The sequence below is a fragment of the Vipera ursinii genome, assembly GCF_947247035.1.
Source record: "Vipera ursinii genome assembly, chromosome: 3".
In the NCBI taxonomy this organism is placed as follows: domain Eukaryota; kingdom Metazoa; phylum Chordata; class Lepidosauria; order Squamata; family Viperidae; genus Vipera; species Vipera ursinii.
In genome coordinates, this window is record NC_139516.1 from 9,111,793 (window position 1) to 9,137,168 (window position 25,376).

At 42.8% G+C, this 25,376-nt stretch overlaps 2 protein-coding genes across 2 annotated transcripts in view; one reads left to right on the forward strand and one right to left on the reverse strand.

Annotated features, from left to right (window-relative positions):
* The window catches only part of LOC310637723 (uncharacterized protein), a gene marked incomplete at both ends in the record, with an annotated part of 181,023 nt that overhangs the window by 121,169 nt on the left and 34,478 nt on the right, over positions 1-25,376 (reverse strand). The window lies entirely within an intron of this gene.
* The window catches only part of GATA5 (GATA binding protein 5), a gene marked incomplete at its 3' end in the record, with an annotated part of 40,476 nt that continues 25,947 nt past the window's right edge, over positions 10,848-25,376 (forward strand). Inside the window, exon 1 of the mRNA XM_083357354.1 lies at positions 10,848-11,814. Coding sequence (XP_083213480.1) covers positions 11,280-11,814 — 535 coding nt within the window. The 5' untranslated portion in view covers positions 10,848-11,279. The remainder of the gene's footprint in view (positions 11,815-25,376) is intronic.

Consider the following 25,376-nt stretch of genomic DNA (forward strand, 5'->3'; position numbering starts at 1 on the left):
AACTTCACGAAGCGGTGCAGGAGCTGAAGCGTTTGGCCCCGGCTTTACCTCTAACAGTGAGCTTAACAGAAAAAACGGAGTTGGAAGGGAACCTCGGAGGTCTTCTAGTCCAACCCCCTGCTCGAGGAGGAGACCCAATACCATTTCAGATAAATTCAGCTGTCCAATCGATCGCTTCTTCAAAACTTTGGGTGCTGGAGCAGAAGCTCATCCCCCTCCCCTTTAATCCGGGCTAAGGAATCCGATTCGAAGGCGAAGTCTTCAAAAGCCTTTTCTTTCCGAAGTAGCCCCCGCCCCCCCCAACTCCGCAGAAACAAAATTCTCCGAACTTCGCCGCCGTCGACCAGAGAGACTCGGGACGGCGCCTCAACGGTTCGCGAGAGCAGCGAAGAAAAAAGTCTTGACCTCGTCTTCGGCCTGGTTTTAGCTACGAAGGAAGGTAATGTATGGAGCTAGCTTTTTTTTTTTAAGCCTGGTTAGTAGCCGTAATAATAATGGGGGTGAGTTGGTTAAGGTCGAAAAGGAGAGGACTTTGGTCCATATTTTTTTTTACCCCCGCAACCTTTGGCCATTGACCATTACAATCCTGATTTGTCACCCCATTTCCCGGAGGTCAGCTCCTAGACAGCCCCAAGGCTTTTGAGGCTCCCCTGTTTTCTCAAAGCGAATTTAACTCTCTTGGAAAGAGAAACGCGAAGCGGTTCCCCCACCTCCCCCAACCACCGCCGCCGCCGCCAAAAAAAAAAACCCCGCCAGAATTTGGGCGCTGAAAGCGAAGTTGGGCCGATATTGGTCGATCCTGGCCTGTTTGGTGGCTAAGGAAAGGCCTACTTTTAGTTAAAGTAGTTTCGGGGATTTCTGGAAATTGACCAACTGGGTTAAGCTTGGTCGCTTTCGAGAGATCGGGGTCCAAAATGCTGAAAGTAAGAGAGTCGAACAGAGAGTCGTCAAACAGAATTTCGCATTCACCTTGCTTCTGCTTTTTGCTAAAACGCTTAGAGCAAAATCCATTTAGTACGCGCGCTTGTTCCGAGTTACCCAAATTAACCCATTTTTCCGAGGGTCGCCAAACATTGCCCCCTAAATGAACCAACCGGGTTGGGTTGTATGGATGCAGGTGGAGGACGTATTTGTCGGAACGTAGTCAATGTGTTCCGACTGTCGGAACACAGTCAATGAGAAGGGAAAGTTTAAATAAGGATGGCCGCACTGAATTGGGAAAAAAAGCTGATTTCCCCCCCCCCCCACTAGTCCGTCGAAGTTATACATGAGAATATTCCCTAAACTTGGTGGGAGACCTTCACTCCGACTACCCTCTTCCTTAAATCAAAATACACACACACACACACATTATGGTGGAAGGAAGGAATTTTAAAATGTTTGTTCCGGATTTCATCTTAGTCAATTCAATTTTCCAGAAGCAAAGTCGAATCTAGCTCAGAAAACTTGATTCCCTAAGAGAAACGCTTAGAACATTGTAGAACAACCGAGGGGTCAAAACCAAACCAACCCAAACAAAAAAAAAAACCCTGAACTCCAGACGCGTTATTAGGCGTCTGAGTATTTTGGGAAGGGGATTGTTATCTGTTCAAAAAAAACAAAATAAAATAACCCGCCAGTTGATTTAACCAATCGGGTTGAATCTACTTTTTTTTTTTGCACAAGAAAAAAAAAATTGGTGACAAATTAGATGCGTGGGGTCTGGTAGGAGAAAAGAATACAGCTTATTGAATAAAGCTTATTGATTAAAGACAGTGAAACAACTACAAACGTCGCCCGCCCCCCCCAAAAAAGGAGGAAAAATATGGAAAACATCAAAACAAAGGGGGGGGGGAAATCCGAGGAGAAAAAGGGGAAGAAGGAAAACCATGTTGGAAGGATGCCGCCAAGAAGAAAAAGGCTCCATCTTTTATTTCGCCGGGAACAATGACTTACTTCCGAGTAGAGGTGCAAAAGGCCGCCATGATAAACGTCCGAGAGCGCTTAACAGGGTTTCCTCTCTGACCCCCAAACCCGATCCCCAAATTACCGCGTTTATCCGGAGAAAACAAAGTCGCCGGGAGTTCCACCGGCCACGGTTCAAAAATAAAGCTTTCGGCAGAGGATCGCCCCTCCGGGTCCTGCGCCCTCCCCCCAAGCCCTTATTTTGAAAACAGCAGGCGGAAAAGAAAATCTAGGAAAGGGAGAGAGAGAGAGAGAGAGAGAGAGAGAGAGAGAGAGAGAGAGAGAGAGAGAGAGATCGTAAGGCTGAAGTTTCCCCGACGCGAACTTTACTTTGGGAAATCTCTGGAAATTCTCGGGGTGGGGGGGTGGGGAGTAGGGCAGGGGAAGGGGCGTGCTGATTGGCAACCAGTCCTAATGAGTAACCGAGGAACTTTTTACTCACCTATTCCTGACTCCCGGGGGCGGGGGAGGGAGGGTTTGCAGGGAGAAGAGAGAGAGAGAGAGAATGCCCCCCCCCAAAAAAAATATTCTCACAAATGAAAAAAAAAGTGGAAGTAATCTGAAAGTCCAATTTCTCCCTCCTTGCCAGGTGTCCCCCCCCCACCTTTTCCTCCCTCCCTCCCTCCCTCCCTCTCCCTCCCTTTCGAAGTCATCTTAACTCTCGCCTGGACGGTCTGGCTCACCGGGGTAGTGGGGGGGGGGAAAGAGGTCACGTGACTGCCCCACCGCCAGCCGTAAAGGGGCCGAGCCGCCGCCGAAGAGGCATCACTCGAAGGCCGAAGTGTGGGGCGAGCGGAGCTGGAGGCGCGCTGGCTGAGCGCAGCTGAGATAGCCGGACGGCAAATAAAATAATAATTTTTTTTAAAAAAAAGCCTTTTCGGGGGGGGGAAAGAGAGAGAGAGGGGGGGGAGGGAGGAGGGGGAAACGTCGGCTCCCCTTAGCCCAATTTTCTTTTTTTCTTTTTTCTTTTTGCTTGCACCGGAATTTTTTTCCTTTCGGATTGCATTCTTCTTTAATTTCATTTTTTTTGGCAACTAGGATTATTATTATTATTATTTTTGCCTTGACCTTCTTTTCCTTGGTTCACGCGAGTGTGGGTTGTTGTGTTTTTTTTTCCTCCCTCTCCTCCGGGTCTGTAATAACGTGAGTACTGCTCTACTATCAATGCTACCACCCCCTTATTTAAACCCTCCTTCCCTCTGTAGCCAATTTATCTCGTCTTCGGCTGGGCTTATCTAGCAGATAGTGTCGGGCTTGGAGAAGCTAGAGGAGGAGGAGGAAGGGGGGGACCGAGAGTGAGTGAGTGAGTGAGTGAGAGAGAGAGAGAGAGAGAGAGAGAGAGAGACGGAGAGGGAGAGAAAGAGACGTTAGCTTGGCAACTATTGATAACCGCGCGAGTGATTTATGGGTCTGCTGATTAAATCCCCCCTCTTTCCCCCCCCCGACTCCAACCTTCCTTTTAAAGGCCCAGACATGTTCAGATACTCTTTCCTTGGACGAGTCGGGAAACGGTTTTACTTATTTATTTATTCGTCTTCCCTTCTATACCCCCCCACCCCGCCGGCCTCGACTTTTATCGAAAAGTTTGATCTGGCTTTAATCTGGGAGATTTAAAGAGGGGAGGGGGAAGACCCCCTTTTCCTTCTCGAAAAGACCTTGCAAAAAAAGGGGGGGTGACCCTCTCCAGTCTTTTTTAATACTTATGTATCTTGCAGCCCCAAACCTTCCTTCGCCGCTCCGCTTTGCCTCGTTCTTTCCGCGTTTTTGACTCCCCCAGCAAAAGCGCTTCTTAAAGCCGCAAAAAAATAAAAAAATAAAAATAAAAACGCAGGCGGGCTGCTTTGCAGAGAGCCAACCCCTCGGCCAGACGCCTCCGGAGACACCAAGGACCGGGCCTTCTTTCCCCCCCCCCCTCCTACTTTTTTTAATTATTATTTTTGCCCCCCAACCCTAACACCCCAAAGTCCATAAGAATCCAATTTTACGCGGCCCTGAAATCAAGTTTTAAGTTTGGTTTCTGGCTCGAACCGTACTGGGACTATTTTATTTTTTATTATTTATTTATTTATTTATTTATTTATTTTATTTAGTTCGATTTCCCAGGAACCACAATTGAGCAAAGCAGCCGTTAGTTGATTTTTTTTTAAAAAAAAAAAAGAAAAAGAAAAAGAAAAGGTAGTTCCTCTCTTGACTTCAAGGGAGAAATTGTTACTTCCTGCTAATCCGCCTGCGCCTTTTTTTTTTTTTTAACTTGGGGCAGAAAAATCGAGTATTCGCTTTTAAACTCGTAACCGATTGAGGCCTTTGCGCTTCCTCGGGCAAAATACAGTTCCGAACTCGGTGGAGATTTCATTAAATAAAGCGTTCTGGTTGGTTTGTTGGTTTGTTTGTTCAAGAAGCTTCTGCAAAACTCAACCCCGGTTTGTTTGCGAGTAGGCGCTTCATTCGTTGATTCCCTGTACTAGTCTCATTCCTCCACACACGCGCACACCCCGAAAAAAAAGGGGGGGCCGCACCCTTTGAAGTCTCCTTCGATTTATTCGTTTTCTTTCCATTTCTCCTCCGGAGTAAATCCGATCCGGCCCTTTTTTTAAAAAGTCGCTCGTTTGAATACGGCCCGACCGCTAACTCTTCTTATTTTTTTTTCCCTCGGAACAATATTCCGAGTTAAAAAAAAAACCTCCGGGAAAAGTCCACTTCGATGATGTTTACGTTTCGTTTTGTTGTTTTTCCCAACGAAAGAAACATTTTCTCTGTGTCTTTAGGAAATTTATATATATATATCTATATATCTTATCTATATCTATATCTATATCTATCTCTATCTATCTCTATATCTATCTATCTATCTATCTATCATCTATCTATCTATCTATCTATCTATCTATCTATCTATCTATCTATCTATCTATATATATATATATATATATGGTTAAGTATTTGTCAAGGCTTTTTGAATGGACCTTGCTAATTAACATACACTAATATACACTAATATACACTAATACACACACACACACACACACACACACCTACCTACCTACCTAAACTTGGTTTTGGGAGAGAGCTCGGAAGAAACCCGCGCCCCGATTTCCATTAGTGAAAAAGTAAAATTTTGGAATAGCTTTTATTTGTTCAAAGAGCTTTGAGGTAACGTTTGGATTTAGTTTTATTTATTTATTTATTTTTCTCCCTTCCTTCCTTTCCGGAAGCTGTTTTGGAGACGTTTTGCTTAGCCGCATTTTGCGCGACCAGGCCCCGTCTTCTAAGCAAAAAATGCGTCTTTTTGGGGGGGGAGGGAATCTGTTCTCTGGAAAGATTTAAAGGGATCGTGGTTTTGTCTCTGGTGTTCCAGGAACCCGGATTAGCCTCCTCCTTTATGTTGCAGAGGCCTTAATTTGCCACTTGGCTGGCTGCGGGGGTGGCGGGACTCTCCCCCCCCCAAGAGACTTAACCTTGTAAACGGCTTTGATGAAACAAGCTATGATTGGATTAAAATACGGGTAACCTTGTTGTTGGAACAGTGCTTCTCTGTTGCCTTGCCTCTATGGTGCAAAGTCTCTCTCTGTGTGTTTCTCTCTCCTAGTCTATTCTCTACCAAAGGACGAATTCGGACATGGAGCGTTTTCTAGGATTTTAATCCGGGGGGGGGAGGGGGTCGGAATTAAAGCTGGTTTGAGATTCTGAGGTCAGTTTAAGAGATTTAGTGGTTTCGGGATCTGTTCTGAGATTTTTAGTTGAGATCCGGTCAGAAAACGCATGTATTTCTTTCTCCCCCCCCCCCAATTGGAACTGTCCATCCGTGAAAACGGTGTCCAGAAATAATTGGAGCCGTGTTAGAAAGGCGGAGGTGAACAATATTAGGATTTCAAGGGTGTCTCCAAGGCAAGGTTGAGATCTAGGAGCCATTGAACTTGCCAAGTTTTGATTTAAAGGAGATTTTTCATTTTATCCTTTGCAGCCAGGACTCACTTCAGCACCGCATTTTTGCTACAATGTCAATGTTTCTGAGGTCTTGTCTCTAAGGGAGCAGAAATAATTATTTTAGGATTGCTTATAACCCATTTTAAGTCTAGGTTCATTCCGGAAAGAGAATTCCACTGATCTGCACTAGTTGAAATGGCCATTATTAGTATGACACAGCCTAATCTACTCTCCAAAAATGACCACCTCTTTCTCCCTTTAATTGACTCTATCCTGAGTAATTCTGGTTGCGTTTTCAGTGTCCACTCAGGAGACTGGTTTCTCTTGAAGATGTTAAGTGTCCTGGATTTGTTTCGTACTGAGGTGAGGAACCACAAGGAAATCCAGTAGGCTGGACTAGAAACCTGAAAAGGCCAGAACAAACTGCTTCCAATATGCAGCCAATATGCAGTGTCTAGGGAGATTCACAATCACCCAGGTTATCCCCAAGGTGCTTTTTCAAAAAGCAACTGGAGTTGTTTATTATTATTATTATTATTATTATTATTATTATTATTATTATTATTATTACCATCATCATCATTATTATTATCATTATCATCATCATCTTCATTTTCATTATTATTGTTGTTGTTGTTATTATTATTATTATCATCATCATCATTATTATTATCATTATCATCATCATCATCATCTTCATTATTATTATTGTTGTTGTTGTTGTTATTATTATTATTATTATTATTATTATTATCATCATCATCATTATTATTATCATTATCATCATCATCATCTTCATTATTATTATTATTATTATTATTATTATTATTATTATTATTATTATTATTATTATTATCCCTTTGAATACAGTCCTCTTCTCATCCAAGAAGCTGAATAAACTGAAGAAGCTTCTTGGATGAGAAGCAAAATGTTTTCAAAGGGGGGGAAACAAGATCTCCAGTTGCCTTTTGGGAAAAGCACCTTTGGGTCTCACCTGAGTGTGTGTGTGGGGGGGGGTGGGATTTGGCTGCATTATAGAAACAGATTGTCTTTTGCCTTTTCAGTTTTTGGTGGTTGTTTTTTTTTGCACAGCTTAAATTACCTATATTGCAAAGCCTTAAGCAATAGAGGTTCCCCGTTCAGCAAGGCCTGAAGAATGAACCGCATTAGGGTTGAAGGAGAAGGACAAACCCAGATGTTGATTAAAAAAAGCTTTTTACAATGCTTTTTGTTCCTGGCTAGATTCAGACTGGGATAACAGAACTGGAGGTCTTCTCAGTCAACCTTTTTTCCCCCCTCTCCTAAACATCAATCAACCCTAAAAGGAAATCAACACAAAACTTTGTGTATTTGAGCTGTGTATATTCATGGTTGCAGATCCTGTTATTCTGTAATGGCATTTCATCCACCACCACCCCCTTTTTATTTTTTTGTTTTTTGAGGCTGAGAATGTCACCTTCCATACTGATTTTCAGAAGAGTTATTGGCTTCTCTTTCTTGGTTTTTTTTTTGGGGGGGGGCATAAGGTTTCCCCAAAAGTGGAGTCAATTGACCAAGGGGGACTTCTGGCCTTTAATGTTGGTTTTATGGTCAGCTGATGCCTGTGGAATGTTTGTTGCAATTCCCTGGAGAGTTGTGTTTCATTGTTTGTAGGCTAGGATGAGCCATCTCAAGGTTTGGGTGAAGGCTGCATATAAACAGGTTAATAAACACCAAAATAATATCTAGCTTCTCTGTTCAGTGCAGATAAAATGGCTGGGTTGGGTCAGAAGAGAGGCCTGGGTGACAGGAAGCACAGTTTAGTTCAGTGGCTATGAATGTGCAGTCATCCGGTTAGAATCACAGAATGGGGAAGGCACCTCAGAGATCATCTAGTCCAACCTTCTGCCCAGTGTTCAAATATGGTGGCCAGATGTCTATAGAGTTTCAAATCCTAGGAAAAGAGACCAGGACTTGGCAGGAATAGATGAGAAAGAGATCCGGGTATCTCTCAGAAGATACTGGCGCGCTGGCTGAGGAATTCTGGGAGTTGAAGTCCACAAGTCATAAAAGGGCCAAGTTTGAAGACCCCTGCTTTATTGTCCCTCCCCTAAGGCAGGACCAGAATCAGTAGGTTAAAATTAGAAGCTCAGGCTAGGCATCAGGAAGATAATTCTTTACTGTTTAAACTGTGGAACAGGCTGCCACATGAAGCAGTAAGTTCTTTCCTAGAAGTCTTCAAATGGACGGTGGATGGTCATTTATCAGAAGCTGTAGTACAGCGTTTCTCAACTTTAGCCACTTGTGAAGTCGTGTGGACTTCAACTCCCAGAATTCCCCAGCAAGCATAGCATAGCATAGCTGGTTGGGAAATTCTGGAAGCTAAAGTCCACATGACATAAAGTTATGAAGGTTGAGAAACACGCTACCGGTAGATCTCTCATTAAACAAGAGGATGGAGATGGTGACCTCTTTGCTAACTTCTGACTTCTGATTTCATGAGCATCCCACTTCGAAAGGCAGCACCACATATATATATATTTTAAAAAAGGGTACTTTGATGTCATGGCCAGGACACCATCTTGATTTCTTGGGTTTCTTTATAGGTGTCTCTGATTTCCAGTTTTTAGTATTTCATGCTTAGACGTAAACAGTTTGTATCAGATGCTTTATTTCTTCCAGGTCAATGGCCGTCACAGTCTTGAGTAGGTGTCAACTGGAAATGTGTACACTGGATTTTTGTTGCTATAAATCATATCCATTGTACAATGAGTGGGTTGTAATTCATAGGTTACCCTTTTGCATTTTTTCCTAGCTCCCTTTAGTTAGCTTTGAGGGCAATGGGAGGATTTCAAAGGGTGTCAGATAAGAGGGCTTAGGATTTTTCCCCCCAGTTGACCCATCATCCATCTAAAACTGGTTGACATCAGTTGACATGCAACAAATGGAAGACCAAATTATTGCAATCCCAAAGATCTGTTCTCATCTGATCCTCTGCAAGAGAATCTCTGAATTGGATTTAACACAGTATTTGTAAACTCTTTGTAGGCTCTCCTTAATCAATATACATCAGCTCCCGGTTTCCCACACACTACATTTATCAATTGAATCAAAATGGAGTTTTTAAAATTTGCCACCCTATTCAGACATTAGGCATACGTCTGATTCTGTCCAACCTTAGGGGCAAGCAGGGGGTTGGACTAGAAGACCTCCAAGATCCCTTTCCCACCTATTATTCTATGTTCTGTGTTAAGGCAATCTTCCTCCAGGGGCATCCTCTGTACTATGTCACTCCTAACCAGGATTAACCAAGTTAGGGGTAACATAATCACTCCTAACAAAAACAATCCTAACCAGGATTGTTTTTGAGAGGATGATAGCTTCTTTGGGGATATTCATCATAGCCGTGGACGTAGGAAACTTGGAAAGCATGAAACTGATTTTGAAAAAAAGATGGTAGTTAGACTGGACAGCTCTCTGAGCATTTTAATGTGGGTTCCTACTGAGCAGGGGTTGGTCTGGATGGCTTCAAGGACACCCCTCCAACATTTTGATACTAAGAGTCTCCCTCTTTCCCTCTGCCGTGCTCCTAACTGTATCTCTCAAGGCTGTTATTTCCAATTTTAAAAAGCAAAGCATATGATTATACCCATATGTTTAATGCAACTTTTTCCAATTAGCATCCAGATTCATATGTTGACCTTTGCCTGCAGCTAATCCCTTTGCTGGCTGGGAATTTGTAGTCACAGCATATCCAGTAGATGGGGAAGGGTGTTTTAAGACAGTCCTCAACTTACAACAGTTCATTTAGCGACCATTCAAAGTTACAAAGGCGTTGAAAAAAGCAACGTGTGACCCGTTTTTCCCACACTTAGGACCTTGGCAGAATCCCCGCGGTCATGCGATCAAACTTCAGACGCTTGGCAACTGACTCATGTTTATGACGGTTGCAGTGTCCTGGGGCCACGAGATCCTCTTTGGTGACCTTCTGACAAGCAAAGTCAACCCGGAAGCCTTATTCACTTAACTTAATCGGGTCACTAACTTAATAAGCTGCAGGGGTTCAATTCACATCCTTTGGTAACCTGTTGTAAGGAAAGTTGTAAAATGGGGCAAAATTAACTAATGTCTCACTTAAGCAGCAGAAATGTTGGGCTCCAGTTGTGACCGTACATCGAGGGCTATTTGTATTATTCATTTAAGATTTAAGCTTAATTTAAGATTAACCATGGTTATTTAGGATTCAGATTATCTTAAATTACCCGTTGTTAATCTTCAGTCAGAGATACACGCTTGCAATCACCGTAGCATGCAGTTGTAAGCATCTTCAAGAATACCGTAAGCTGCAAACTGCTATCTAAAATTGCCCTTTTTTAAGATTCAACCCAGGTAGGAAAGTAGTAATGACTAGAGAAATATCTAATCAGCAACTTATCCAATTGATCTCAGGGCTTTTAGATTGCAAAGCAACCCAGATCCACTGTCCTGGGGAGATTTTGCTTCTTGGAAGTAATTCCTCTTGAATATTGGGCTACTCACTTTCAAGTCATTTCCCACCTCTTGCCTTGGCCTTCACAAGGTGACCCTCTTACCTGTCATAAGGTACTTTACTTACACAAAAGCTACTGATTAGCAAAGAAAGGGCCCCTTTGTGGAAGGATTTTGATGTTTAAAGGTGGGGAAATGCCCTTTCAACCTTCTGTAAAATTCTAGTGTTGGCCCAAGTAGCCAGGAGGATGTTTTAAGCCTGTGGTTGGAAAATGTAGTCCTAAGCACAATTTCAGCCTTGGGGAGAAGATTCCAACTTCTAGGGACACAGTTTTTCTTCTCTCTAGTTGGACTTCATTAATATATATGGAAGAGGGACCACCTGGAAAGCCCATGTTGTAAGGCTAGGCTGGGAAGTTTTTTTTGGGGGGGAAGGTAATTTACATGCTACTTCCCTGTTGGAAGTGTGGAAATGACAATTCCCTGAGGAGATGACCCAGAGATGACTTTGAGAAGATGAAACAGGTAGCATTCAGCCAGATGTCTATCCTTCTTTTGCCCTGACCTCCATAAGGAAAAGGATGAGGAGCTTTTATCTTGAGAATTATCCCGGTGGAAAACTTTGCCAAACCAGGTTTCTAAAAGTTGACACTTCTAAACTTAGATCTCATGAGCTCCGTGTTTGTTTGGTTTTCCCCTGCCTCTTTGCTGGTTCTAATCCACCTTCCAGATCTAGAACAAGAAGTTAGATTGGTGTTTCTAGCTGGGGGTCTTGATTTTTTTTTCTTTTTTTCCCCCTTTCCAGGTGCTTGACAACTCCTTTGACTGTAACAGCCCCGAAGTTTCGCCAAACGGTCTCTCCCATCCAAGTTGCTGGCTTGCCTTTGACGGAGTACTGACCACTTGCTTTGATCCGGTGTCGACTGTGCTTTGAAGGACATAAAATGTACCAGAGTTTGGCACTTGCTCCAAATCCTGGCCAGTCAGCCTACCCCCATGATTCCAGCAATTTCCTGCATTCCCCAGCAAGCCCGGCCGTGTACGTCCCCACCAGTCGAGTTTCCTCCATGCTCCAAAGCCTACCTTACCTGCAAAGCTGCGATCCTACCCACCAAGGCCATCCTCTGGGTGGCCACCCTGGGTGGGGTCAGCCAGCCAGCGCTGAGGCTTCTCACTTCAATGCTGGCAGCCCTCACCCACCCTCCAGTTTTTCCTACACCCACAGCCCTCCTGGGGGGAGCACCCCTGGTCGAGACGGGGGCTACCAAAGTCCACTGTTGCTGGGCGCTGGAGGGCGTGACCAGTACGGCAACACTCTGATGCGTTCTGTCAATGGATCCTACTCCAGCCCGTACCCCGGTGCTTATGTGAACCCAGCGGAGATGCCTCCATCCTGGCCCACCAGCCATTTTGAAAGCAGCGTCTTGCATAGCCTTCAGACACGACAAGCAGCCTTGCCCGGCCGGAGATCCACGTTCGGTATGTAGCATGTATTTATTTTTTTATTTGTATCCTGCCTGTGTTATTTTTACAAATTGCATAGCAGCACATATATCCAACACACCTTCCTCCTCCTATTTTCTCCACAACAACAACAACAACCCTTTGAGGTGGGCTGGGCTAAGAGAAAGGGACTGGTCCAAAGTACCCAGCCAGCTTTCATGGCTAAGGTGGGACTAGAACTCACAGTCTCCTGGTGCTTGGCCCAAAGTCACCCAGCTGCTTTCATGCCTACGGTGTGAAGGCATGAAATCACAGTCTCCTGGTGTTTGGCTCAAATAAACCAGCTGGCATTCACAGTTAAGACAGGATTCAGACTCATGATCTCCTGCCTGGTGCCTTAACCATTAGACCAAACTGGCTGTCCTATCCCTAATTGTGGCAATGCCAGCCTACTGTAATGATTTGCCACCCGTGATTTAGGTCTAAAGAATGGTGTGACAATAAAGCTTTTTCTGGTAGCGTCTCTTTTAAGCTGCGGAGTTTGGGAACAGCCATAAAAACAAACAGCAGAGATGCTTGAATCACACCATAGTCAGCGTTTCCAGGGGGCAGTGAGAAGGACAAGTTAGATTCAGCCAAGAGCTGAAAATGTTGCATAAATAATTCTGTGCTGAGAAAAGGAAGATCTAGTTCAGAGCAACATCTATCTGTGTTTCATGTGGAAATCCACACTGGGGTGGCTTATCATGATTTTCCTAAAGGGAAAAACTTGTGGAAACAATCTGGGCACATCTGTATTGCTAGTAGAGAACAGACCTATTGATGGCTAAGTGGTATAGGGTCTCCTGCTCTTGCTTGAGTAGGGGGTTAGACTAGAAGACCTCCAAGATCCCTTCCAGCTCTTATCCTGATTGATTGTTACAGACTCAAGTGTTTATCAAATACTTGCAAAAAGCCTTTTGACTAGAGGCTTTTGGCATCTGGTTTATATTATGGAATCTTCTCAGGCACTTAAGTTAATTTAACAAAGGCTCCAAGGTGTGTTTCCCAGTTTTGTGCTTTATTCAGATATGGTTTCAAATCTGTTGTCTGAATAGTGGCATTTTGGCATTTGGTTTATATTATGGAATCTTTTCGGGCACTTAAGTTAATTTAACAAAGGCTCCAAGGTGTGTTTCCCAGTTTTGTGCTTTATTCAGAAATGGTTTCAAATCTGTTGTCTGAATAGCGGCATTACAAGGGGATGAGTTACAACATAAAATATTAATTAAAAGATGGGGATTCTGGGGGGAATTAAAATCTAGTTACTCTGTGGGGAAAAAATGGGCTGCCAATAAATTTAATAAATCATAATAATTGCCAGAACTTTATGTTCCACAATCTTTATCAAAAGCTGCTTGCAAGTATTTGATAAAAAGCTGCTTGAAGATAAGAAAGTAATTTCTATAACAATGAGGACTAGAAACTGTAAAGTTCTGGCATTTTCTAATATGATTGTAGGGTGGGATACAGTTCTAGCAGTTAAATTCTGTTATTCTTAGTGTGAAAGCCACTAACAAAAATGGCTGGATGACCTTGAATGTCAACAAAACATTTGCTTAAAATAAGAGCTTAGAATAGGGAAAAGATACTTGCAAACCTGATTCACAGATTGTGCTAAGCAGTGAGATGTTGAGCAGACAAGAATGACTTGAGTTCACACCAAGCAGACAGACAATATTATTTATTTAGCGAATGTGGGGATCCGGTTGTCCATATGGTCCAGTATTTCTCACTTCTTAAGTATGGATCAGTTGTGTCTGATGCTATGTCCATTTGGATTTTCTGATTTTTCTAAGCAACTTCCATGCTAGTGTCCAGAGGTGGTGGTGGGGTTTTCTCCCCAAAAGGCAACTGGACTTTCTTGGGTTTTTTTTTAAAAAAAACACATTTTGCTTCTCAGTTCACTAAAGAAGCTTCTTGGACAAGAAGCAAAATGTTTTCAAAGAAAAAAAAATCAAGAAAAGTCCAGTTGCCTTTTGCAAAAAAAACAAACAAAAAAAAACTGGATGATTGAGACTCTCCATAGACACTGGTGTAATTTTCTGCATCGGAGGCATGCGTGTCTCTTAGTATCTTTTCATGGATGTGATTTTTTACAAAGCAACTCACCCCAACTTAACAGAAATCACAGAGTACTATAACGGTAGGGCCCAAGCGAGACAGGAAAAGCTGAACGGTTGGTTTTAAGCAAGGGATGGAAACAGACAAAGAGTCATTACAGGAAAGTCTTTTGAAGACCTCTTAAAGATGAATTCCAAAGGAAGACCAAAGTACCCATTAACTAGTTTCTATGCAAAGTGTCCCTGGCCAGACACAAAACTGTAGGATGCCGAGCTTTATTTCCAGAGTTCCCTCCTTTTAAAGAAGGATCTAAGTTTAGCCCCATTCGTTTGCACATCACATGTTGCACAGATGCTGGAAAAAAAAATAATAAGGTGCCACCCAGCCGTAATTGAACCAAACGTGCATTGACTTGAACACACCTGACCTGTTGCCAAGTGTACTTTGGAGTTTGTGACTTTGAGATTTGACCTGGGCATGGTGTGTGTGCACACATCAGCACGCATACCTCATCAGCATAAAATGCCTTTGGATCTCCCCCCCCCACCCCTGCCACCTCCCCCATCCCCACCCCACCCCTTTGCAGGGCCTGTCAAAAGCCAGCCCAAGTGGGAAAATAAGTTACTTAGATAACATTCAGCTCAGCAAAATGTAAGCCTTGGGGAAAGGTTTCATGCCTGAGAAGTTAAAGGAATGGCAAGAGTTGGAAGGGACCTTGGAGGCCTTCTAGTCCAACCCCCTGCTCAGGCAGGAAACCCTATAATCATTTCAGACAAATGGCTGTCCAATCTCTTCTTGAAAACCTCCAGTGTTGGAGCATTCACAGCTTCTGGAGGCAGGTTGTTCCACTGATTCATTGTTCTCCTTAGTTCTAGGTTGCTTCTCTCCTTGATTAGTTTCCATCCGTTGCTTCTTGTCCTGCCTTCAGGTGCTTTGGAGAATAGCTTGACTCCCTCTTCTTTGGGGCAGCCCCTGAGATATTGGAACACTGCTGTCATGTCACCCCTAGTCCTCCTTTTCATTAAACTAGACATACTCAAGGGGATGTAATTCCCTTCTCACCCTCTTCAGGTTTTTTTTCTTTTTTCTTTTCATTGCCATCAAAGGGACTAGCACCTCACTTTAAGGTAGACTTTCTCAATGGGAAAGCACTTTGGTTCTGCTGCCAAATAAACTGCATGGACTGGTCCGTGTGGAAGTTGAATTCCACTGAAGGAAAACTTTTTATGCTCATAGTACAGGAGTCTTCAAACTTGGCCCTTTTATGACTTGTGGACTTCAACTCCCAGAATTCCCCAGCTGGGGAATTCTGGGAGTTGAATTCTAGACAAGATGCCAGGGTTGAGATACACTGCTCTGATAAACTTGTACATCCTCCGACCAAGCGTTCAGTGTTCATCCTTTGGTTTAAGATTCATTCAACTTCCAAAAAAAAATGGAAATAATTCAAACCGGTAGGAGAATTCATGGAAGAGAGAGCTGATTGAACAGATGAGTCCAGTTGTAACTGAAGAGTAAGACTTAACTCCTATTCTGACACCAGTGTTGAAACATGGATTTTAAAAAAAAAAAGAAAAGAAAAGAAAAAAAAAGTCTGTACATTGAAAATGCTTCTTCCAAAGGCTGGGATATTTTGATTGCTCCCAATTTTAGTTGAAGCTGATTTCGTTGTTTTAAAAAGTTGAAAATCTAAAAACCTGTACATAGCTGGGGAAGATTTTTCTGCTGACTTGTGGAAAGGGCTGTACATTTAAAGGACTGGGGTTTTTTTTGGATGGCTATGGGGGGGGGGGGAAAACGTATTTATTTTATTTATTTTATTTATTTATTTTAATTCCATTTATATCCCGCCCTTCTTCGAAGACTCAGGGCTGCTTACAAGCTTAGCAGTATATATATAACGGCCTAGTCTTTTTAACTTTCCCCCTTCTTTCATCCCAGCCTATTCTTAACCCTACTTTTATTCCAAATAAAATTCCCTCGACTTTTCCATTAGAAAGAGGGGGGGGGGGCGGGAAACTGACTGTAATACCGCTGAGCTTTCTTTGGGGCCCGATTCCTACTACACCAAATCTCGGTTCTCCAGGGACTAGCGGCTTGGAGGCATTCCTTCTCTTCGCTTTTTAAACTTGTAAAGTTTCAAAGCAAAGTCGTGGCTAGAAAAGGGACCGTTTTCAGGCGAAAGACAGGCGAGAAACTCCGGGGGATTTTTTTGTTGCTTTTTTTTTAATCCCGCGGGGTTAAAATGAAAGCAGTAAGTTAAGAGTTTTTTTCTCAACCCTTATTTCGCTGATGATCCATTTTATACTGACTTCAGGAGTGGACACGGGCTGGCGTTTCAAGGAAGGGAGCAGATTTATAGCCGCTCCGCTTTTTTTTTTTTTTAAGTAATTTCGGAGGGGGGAAAAATGAGTTTAGAAGCCAACAGAGTTCCTAAATCACTAAAGGAAAATCTCGTGGTCTATCTTTCCCCCCACACACACACACATACAAACACACAAACACACACCAAGAATCGCCCTCCATGGCATCCATCAGCTGAGATCCTGAAAAATCACGCGGACACGGGACTTTGGAAGCCGCTTGGCTTTCAGTTCACACGACACAGAAAGCGCGCAAGAAGTTTTCTCCGACGAGAAACTCCCCGAAACTGGCGCGCGGCTAGTCAAGGGGAGCTTGAGTTAATTTGGGGTGAAGCCCATCAGCCCCTTTTGACGACGGCTTAGCGTTGTTTGTTGGTTTGTCGTTGTTGGGTTTCGCAAAAAAAAAAAAAACACCCAGGTCAGTTTCACGGCTTTTGTTGCGGTCTCGGGCGCGTCGGATTTTCCCGTAATTTTCGCCCCCTTCTTGCTGTGTTCTCCTTTATCCGAAACGCGCCGTCGAATTAAAGGCGCGTTTCCCGTCCCGATTTATTTATTTCACAGACTTTTGTTTTTTCCTGCTTTGAAGTAAATGCTGACGCCGAGAGTTTTCAGAATTAGGAGATTTGGGCTCTGTACTTCAAAATCCCAGCCGTTTTCAAAACTATGTATTTTTTCCCGGATCTATCTCTCTCTCTCTTTTTTTTTTACTCCCAATTTTTTAAAACTCCGAAGCAGGAAAAAAAATGTTGCGCTTTTTTCCGTTATGCATTCTCCGTTTTTATTTTACTTTCTCCCAGTCTGCGGGACTGATTCGGAAGCCGGATTTAATTGCCTCTTTCGCTAAAATCCAACGAAACAATATTGCAGCAATCTTTCGTCTTTAATAACACAGGCGTTTGAGTATATAAGAGTGCAATTGGCAAAGAATATGCAGTCTGGTGCCCAGTGAATTGAAAGCCGGACCCTAATCCCAAATTCCCTTAAATGGAAATTAGTTCTATGAAAAAACGCATCAGGTTTTTTTTCTTCTTCCCCTCTGATTCTTCGGCTGGAATCTCTATATTCTTATGTGGGTGTTTTTATTAGCCCATGTGTATGGTCCTTTAACGATTTTTGTGGCATACTGACAAAGTGACATCTTTCCAGGATTATTATTATTTCTTTTCTTATTTTTATTAAAATGTGCAAAAGCAATTTATGTGTCATGAAGCCCCCATTTCAAATATAAATTCCAATTTTCAACCAGCATCAAAATAGTGCATATTTGGAAGTGTTGTATATGCTGCGCTAAAAAAACCTCACATAATTACTTCCCCCAGCATTTTTATTTATCCCTTAAAATGAACATCCAAAATAAAAATGACTCTGACTTTAACAAGCCTCTTTAAAACAAAAATTAAATAATGGATCCATTTAAGATAAAGATCATAAGCTTCATCTAAAAACCACATCCCTTGAACTGGGTGATTTAAATCCCTTTAAATGTATCGCTTAGCAAGTTAAAAGCTGCAGAATAATTATCTTCTAAGCCTGCACATTCTTTTTTTCTAATGAATGCATATTTGATTGCTTTCATGTGTACTCTTTCACTGATTCTTTTTTCAAATTCTCCATCCTTAGGTGGATTCAGGGCACTCAAATTAGAAAAAGCGGTTTTAAAATGTTCATCTTTTGGTTTAAGATTCATTCAACTTCAACCCTTTGGGGAAAAAAATGGAAATAATTCCAACTGGTAGGAAAATTCATGGAAGAGAGAGCAGATTTAGATGTAAGCAAGCAATAGAAGTGGGTTAGGAAGAAATAATTTGATTTAAGAAGAAAAGCCAGCATCCAAGTAAAGGACTGGCAAATAAAGGGCATGCCTGAATCACACTACACACAATATAAGATTGAATTGGGTGAATAGTGAACTAATTGTTTCTTCCTTATCCAAAGTTCACCCTTGAGCAAATATGAGCTTCTGTCTTTAGAAGCTAAGCAGGATCAGTCCTGGCTAGTACTTGGAGGGGTGACAACACGGAAACGAAGACTGTAAATTAGACTGGGAAATTGAAAAAGAACATCCCAGAGGACAGTGGCAAGCTATTTCTATCCCTTTGTTAAGAAAACAACAGGGCTGTATCGTGTAAACTTGACTGGAGGCATTTTTTTTTACTTCTAGCTAGATTGCAGGGGGGCGGTCAAGATTTAGTTTGAGTTTGCTTGATTCCCCCACCCCAAACATTTTTATGTTATTTTGCCTTTTCTGCTACCACCTTCAGTATAAAACATTTGGGATTACCTTGCAAAATGTTTAATCAAAAGCCATGATTACAAAGCCCTGCAAGGAATGTCTAGGCTGATGTTAAATAACTTCTATTTATAGAGTTTTTTAAAAAAAGTTTCTATTTATGGCCCAAACCAGGTTGAAAAAGAGATAAAATCTTGGGGTGTTCACATAGCTTTTGCAGAATTAATACACAGGTACTCCTTAACTGGTGACCGCAACTGAGCCCCAAATTTCTGTTGCTCAGTGAGGCAGCTGTTAAGTGAGTTTTGGCCCATTTTACGACATTTCTTGCCACAGTTGTTAAGTGAATCAGTGCAGGAAACACTTTTTTTTAAGGGAATCTGGGTTTCCCCATTGACTTTGCTTGTCAGAAGGTCACAAAAGGGGGGATCACATGGCCCCGGGACACTGTGACTGTCATAAATATGAATCGGACGTCACGCATCCCAATTTTGATCACGTGACTGGTCAAAAGGTCACTTTTTTCAGTGCTGTGGTAGCTTCCAATGGTCACTAAACAAACTGTTGCAATTCAAGGACTGTCTGTAGCCTTTACTGCTTGAGATCTGCCGATTCTTCTTCCAATGTTTCCTACTTTTAAGGCACACTTTCCAGAACAATAACCACAAAAGTATTTTGAGCCAGAGAGAAAAATCAATGCAATAGCTTCCAAATTTGCTCTGCTCAAGATCTGATTGGACCGCAAATGAACAGGATTTTTTTTTCCAATGTCTTGGCGTCTGTCTTTAAATCTTAAAAAAAAATGGCATCAGCTGGAAGTAAATTGCAATTTTTCACTTTCTGAGTTAAGCAGAATCCAGGGTCAGATGAAAATGCACCATTTTAATTAAAATTAATCTAACCTGTCCCCGGTTAAATTGACTCAATAACCTTTGGGTCATATCACGGATGTTGTTTTAACCAGTCAAAGCTGATGCTAGGTTATAGTTCAGACAGGAAAGAAGCTATTGTTAAAGATGCTGTCTCCGAGATAAAATATCACCTGGATGTGAAATTCAGGATGGAAGGAATCCTATTGGAAATAACATCTTCTGTGTCCATATAGGCAGTCCTCTTCTTATGGCCGCAATTTAGCCCAAAACTTCTGTTGCTGAGCGAGACACTTGTTAAGTGAATTTTGTCCCACTTTATGGCCTTTCTCGCCACAGTTGTTAATTAAATCACTGCAAGTGTTAACTTAGTAACCCCGTTACCAAGTGAATCCAACTTCCTCATTTGACCTTGCTTGTCAGAAGGTGCAAAAGGGGATCCCTTGACACACACCCCCGGGACACTGCTGCCGTCATAAATATGAGCCAATTGCCAAAGCATTTGAATTTTGATCAGGGTGACCAGGGGGATGCAGCCGTCATAAGTGAAAAATGGTCATAAGTTTTTTTTTCCAGTGCCATTGTAACTTTGAACGGAGAATATATATATATACACACATACATACACACAGTGCTTTTTTTGTATAAGAAAAAGGTGCCGGAACTCACACATGTCATACAACCCGCCTTGCCAAGGCTAAGAATACAATCCCAGTTAGTATCATGTTTCGGTTGATGGACTATTGTGGTGCAATAGCAGATGTTTATTTCTTTTGTAGCATTTTTATCTTGCCTTTTCTCTGGAAGTTCAAGGTAGCATCCATAGAATCTTCCCTCATTTTATCCCTAAGACAATCATGATGTTTGTCCTGGTTCTGCTGGGAGAAATGAGCTGACTGTAGTGGGAAATGGGACAGGCCCTACCTTGGTCCAATTCTATAAGCAGTCCTCAACTTATGACCACAACTGAGCGCAATAGTTCACTAAGCAAGACAGTTGCTAGGGGAGTGCTGCCCCGTTTTACGACCTTTCTTGCCACAGTTCTTAAGCAAATCGCTGCAGTTGTTAAGGTGAGGTAACTGTGTTAAGTAACACAGTTGTGAACCGAACTGGCTTTCCCATTGACTTTGCTTGTCAGAAGGTCGCAAAAGGGTGACCCCGGGACACTGCAACCGTCATAAGTACACGCCAGTTGCCAAGCGCCTGAATTTTGATCACATGACCATGGGGATGCTGCAATGGTCATAAGTGTGAAAAACACTCATAAATCACTTTTTTCAGTGCCGTTGTAACTTCGAATGGTCACTAAATGAATGGTTGTAAGTCGAGGACCACTTGTACTACTTTGGACCATTGTGTTGTGCCGACCCTCTGTGTAGATAGATATAGGATGCTGGGATGATGGACCTGCTGCTGCTGGAAGCCTTCTGAAATGTTCCTGAAACACTTTGCCAACATCTGTATCACCAAGAGAGCGGCTGCACCATCAACCAATATGACAATGAATGTAGGTAGCCCAAGAAAGGATACATCAAAATTACATATTTGGCTCTTCCAAATCATTCTTCTATTGACTTTGGCCTGTTGTAGCATCTCCAGCCTGGTGCAAAAGATTTACATCTGTTATAAGGAAGGAAGAAGGTGGGAATAGTTGCCACTGGAAATTCTGGAGCTTTGAACATCTGGAGATAGAGAAGAGTAGGGCAGAGTAGAGTAGAGTAGGGTGAAATGGAATAGAATGGAGTGGTGTAGAATGGAGTGGAGTGGATAGGGCAGGGCAGAGTAGAGCAGAGCAGAGTAGAGTAGAGCAGAGTAGAGCACAGTAGAGTAGAGTAGGGTGGAATGGAATAGAATGGTGTAGAATGGAGTGGAGTGTATAGGGCAGGGCAGAGCAGAGTAGAGCAGAGCAGAGTAGAACAGAGCAGAGTAGAGTAGAGCAGAGTAAAGCACAGTAGAGTAGAGTAGAGCAGAGCAGAGTAGAGTAGAGCAGAGTAAAGCACAGTAGAGTAGAGTAGAGTGGAATGGAATGCAATGGAATGGAACGGAATAGAATGGAGTGGAGTGGTGTAGAATGGAGTGGAGTGGATAGGGCACGGCAGAGTAGACCAGAGTAGGGTAGAGCAGAGCAGAGCAGAGTGGAGCAGAGTAGAGCACAGTAGAGTAGAGTAGAGTAGAGTAGAGCAGAACGGAACAGAACAGAATGGAACGGAACGAAATGAAATGAAACAGAACAGAATTCCAATCTCTTCTTAAATGATGATAGGCCTTGATCAGAATCTCTTTAAGGCAACCTAAATCAACTTTGCTTCTTCTTTGAGATGTTCTTTGGCTTAGGAGACTGTCAAAAATACTTGCAGGACAAAAGAAATCATGCAGAATCACCGAAACTTTCTCTTGATGGAGAAGATTAGAATTCTAATTAGAATTAGAAGATCGGACATCAACATGAGTTACTTCCTTCTTAAGCTGGCCTGTCAGGATACACGTTTGTGTCATCTTGGTCACATAGTTACAGTCAGTTCGTCTCTTTCTTTGGATCCTCACCTATGGCTATCAGAAACAAAGATGCAAGGAACAGGGCAAAAGAGGAAATTGCTGGGACTGAAGCGAAAGAGAGTGGAAAGTTAATTCTGAGAACATATCTTGTCCAAGATGGAAAAATTGATGGGCATCAATTCTCTAGATCAGGGGTCTTCAAACTTGGCCCTTTTATGACTTGTGGACTTCAACTCCCAAAATTCCTCAGCCAGCGTGCCTAGCTGAGGAATTCTAGGAGTTGAAGTCCACAAGTCATAAGACGGCCAAGTTTGAAGACCCCTGCTCTAGATTCTCAGCAGTGGCCATGATAGATAGGGAATTTATGGGGGGGACACCAAACCTTTAACAAGGGATCAATCAAAGGGATGGGCCAACAGAGGGACATTGGGTCAAGTACAGAAAGCATTAAGAAATTAGCAGCTCTTTCTTTCTTTCTTTCTTTCTTTCTTTCTTTCTTTCTTTCTTTCTTTCTTTCTTTCTTTCTTTCTTTCTTTCTCCTTTATTATTTTTCACATAACTTAAAAGGCTGTGACCAAACATAATACTCCTTCCTTCCTCCTATTTTCCTCACAACAACAACCCTGTGAGGTGAGTAGGTTTGAGAAAGAGGGATTGGCAAAAGTCACCCAGCTGGCTTTCATGCCTAAGGCAGGACTAGAAGTCACAGTCTCCTGGTGGTTGGTCCTAAGTGACCCAGCTGGCTTTCATGCCTAAGGCGGGACTACAACTCGCAGTCTCCTGGCTTCTACCCTGGTGTCTTAACCACTAGAACAATCTGGCATTCCTTACACTGGGTCAATAATTGAAATTGACCAGAATGGCCTGGATTTCTGTCCCTTCCTCAGTCTGCAAATTTACGGGGCAAGCCGGGGTCAAATGGAGTATTCAGGGCCAGCACTTAACCCCTTCCAACAGAAATCATCCTTCAGTAAGCTCTAAAAATGGCACAAGGCTTGTGTTTTCCTTGGCACCGAGCTGTTTTGCAAAAAACATGTTGCTGCTGTCGTGGTGGCAGTGATGGATGCATTTTCCAGAGTTCCTGCTTCTCTTCCATCTGCTCTCCTTCTCGGTTGCCACCACCTCCGTGGTGTTGCTGTAGGGCACATCCTTGGTATAACCTTGGATTTATTTGGCAGGACACTCAGAAGTGGTTGCCTTCTGTGTTCCACAAACACAGCCACAAAGTTCCATGTGCAACAGCAGCAGTTTTTGGATTAAGAGCAAGGCTCAACCCTGATAGAGTTATGCACCCTTTTCCTTATGCCTTGCTGTACCACATCAACACAAAAAACAGGGGATCACAGAAAACGGTCGATTGTAATGACTTACTATGCATGTTGCCCCATATTTCAATTTTCCGGGAGTTTTGAACTTTTGATTCAGAAAATCAGTGCAGGTGATTATGACCACAATTAAGCCCCAAATATCTGTTGTTAAGTGAGACACTTGTAAGTAAGTTTTTGCTCCATTTATGACCTTTCTTGCCTCAGTTGTAAAGTGAATCACTGCAGTTGTGAAGTTAGTAACACGGTTGTTAGGTGAATCCAGCTTCCCCATTGACTTGGCTTGTCAGAAGGTTGCAAAAGGGGATCACATGACCTTGGGACAAAACGATGGTCATAAATATGAACCAGTTGCCAAGTAGCTGAATTTTGATCACATGATCATGGGGATGCTGTAAAGGTCATAACTGAAAAACAATCATAAGTTATTTTTTACAGTGCCCTAAATGAACTGTAAGTCGAGGACTTACAACCTACTACCTACTACCATCTTTTCCTGCTTCCTTTAACCTTGCTGTACCACAACAACACCAAAAAAATGGTGTTACAGAAAATAGTCAATTGTATTGAGGACGCTGAGCTTGTCAATCAGAAGGTCGGCACTTTGGCGGGTCGAATCCCGAGTGCCGCGTAACAGAGTGAGCACCTGTTACCCGTCCCAGCTTCTGCCAACCTAGCAGTTCGAAAGCACGTAAAAATGCAAGTAGAAAAATAGGGACCACTACAGTGGGAAGGTAACAGCGTTCCGTGAGCCTTTGGCATCTAGTCATGCCGGCCACATGACCATGGAGATGTCCTCGGACAAGCGCTGGCTCTTCGGCTTTGAAACGGAGATGAGCACCGGCCCCTAGAATCAGAAACTACTAGCACGCATGTGTGGGGGAACCTTTACCTTTACTAGGCAGATGCCTATTGTCCCATGTCTGCATTTTCCAGGTGATTTTAAGTTTTGATTCAGAAAATCAATACGGGTAGTCCTCGATTTACGACCCCAATTTACCTCCCCCCCAAAAAAAATGTTAAATGAGACATTTGCCATTGTAACTTTGAACGATCACTAAATGAATTCTTGTAAGTTGAGGATTACCTGTAGGTTTGGGACTGATTTGGGAAAAGTGCTCTCATAAGGTCAATAAGCCTATGGAATCAAAAGAAAGCTTTTTTTAAAAAAATTGGAAACCTGGTTGTGAAATCGGCAGCTTGGTCAAATCACTTTGGAATTGACTATTTGAACGAATGACTTGCTTAGGCCCACCAGTACTTTTATGGAAGGATCATTTTCTCAGCTTTCCCCTTGATCAGAATTGAACTACAGGCCTCCTCTAGGCTGTTCTGTCTTAGTTCCTCCCATCAGGGCTGTGAAGAGTTGGGCTGTAGCCCACAGCGAGTAAAGACGCCAGCTTTGGTGACCAATGACAGCTTCCAGTTGCTATAATTGTCAGCCATATTTGGGGGAGATTCCTTGGAATGAGGACATTAGGGTGTCTCCAGCTTTGGTGACCAATGACAGCTTCCAGTTGCTATAATTGTCAGCCATATTTGGGGGAGATTCCTTGGAATGAGGACATTAGGGTGTCTCCAGCTTTGGTGACCAATGACAGCTTCCAGTTGCTATAATTGTCAGCCATATTTGGGGGAGATTCCTTGGAATGAGGACATTAGGGTGTCTCCAGCTTTGGTGACCAATGACAGCTTCCAGTTGTTATAATTGTCAGCCATATTTGAGAGAGCTTCCTTGTAATAATGACATTCGGATGTCTCAATGCTCTCTCAGGCCACCTGGAAGCATGTCATGGTCATCACTGCTTTATATACTTGGCCCAACAGATTATCGACTAACCTGGTCCTTCGGTTGTTCATCCAATCCCTCTGTTGATCCTGGGACTTCCATCCATTTTGATGGAAAGGAAAGCAAAACCTCTCTTCTCAATTGGAAATGAGCTTTCTGGATGAATCAACATAGCCTTGATGGCCCCACCAAAGACAATAGGTCAGCTGTAACCCCAAATCATTGCCTAGGGCTTATTCTAGTAGAGAACAAGGATGACTAGAATAGAATAGAGCTGGAAGGGACCTCGGAGGTCTTCCAGTCCAGCCCTCTGCTCTAGCAGGAGATCCTATACCATTTTGGCTGTCCAGTCTCTTCTTAAAAACCTCCAGTGGTGAAGCGCCCACAGCTTCTGAAGGCAAGCTGTCCCACTGGTTAATTATT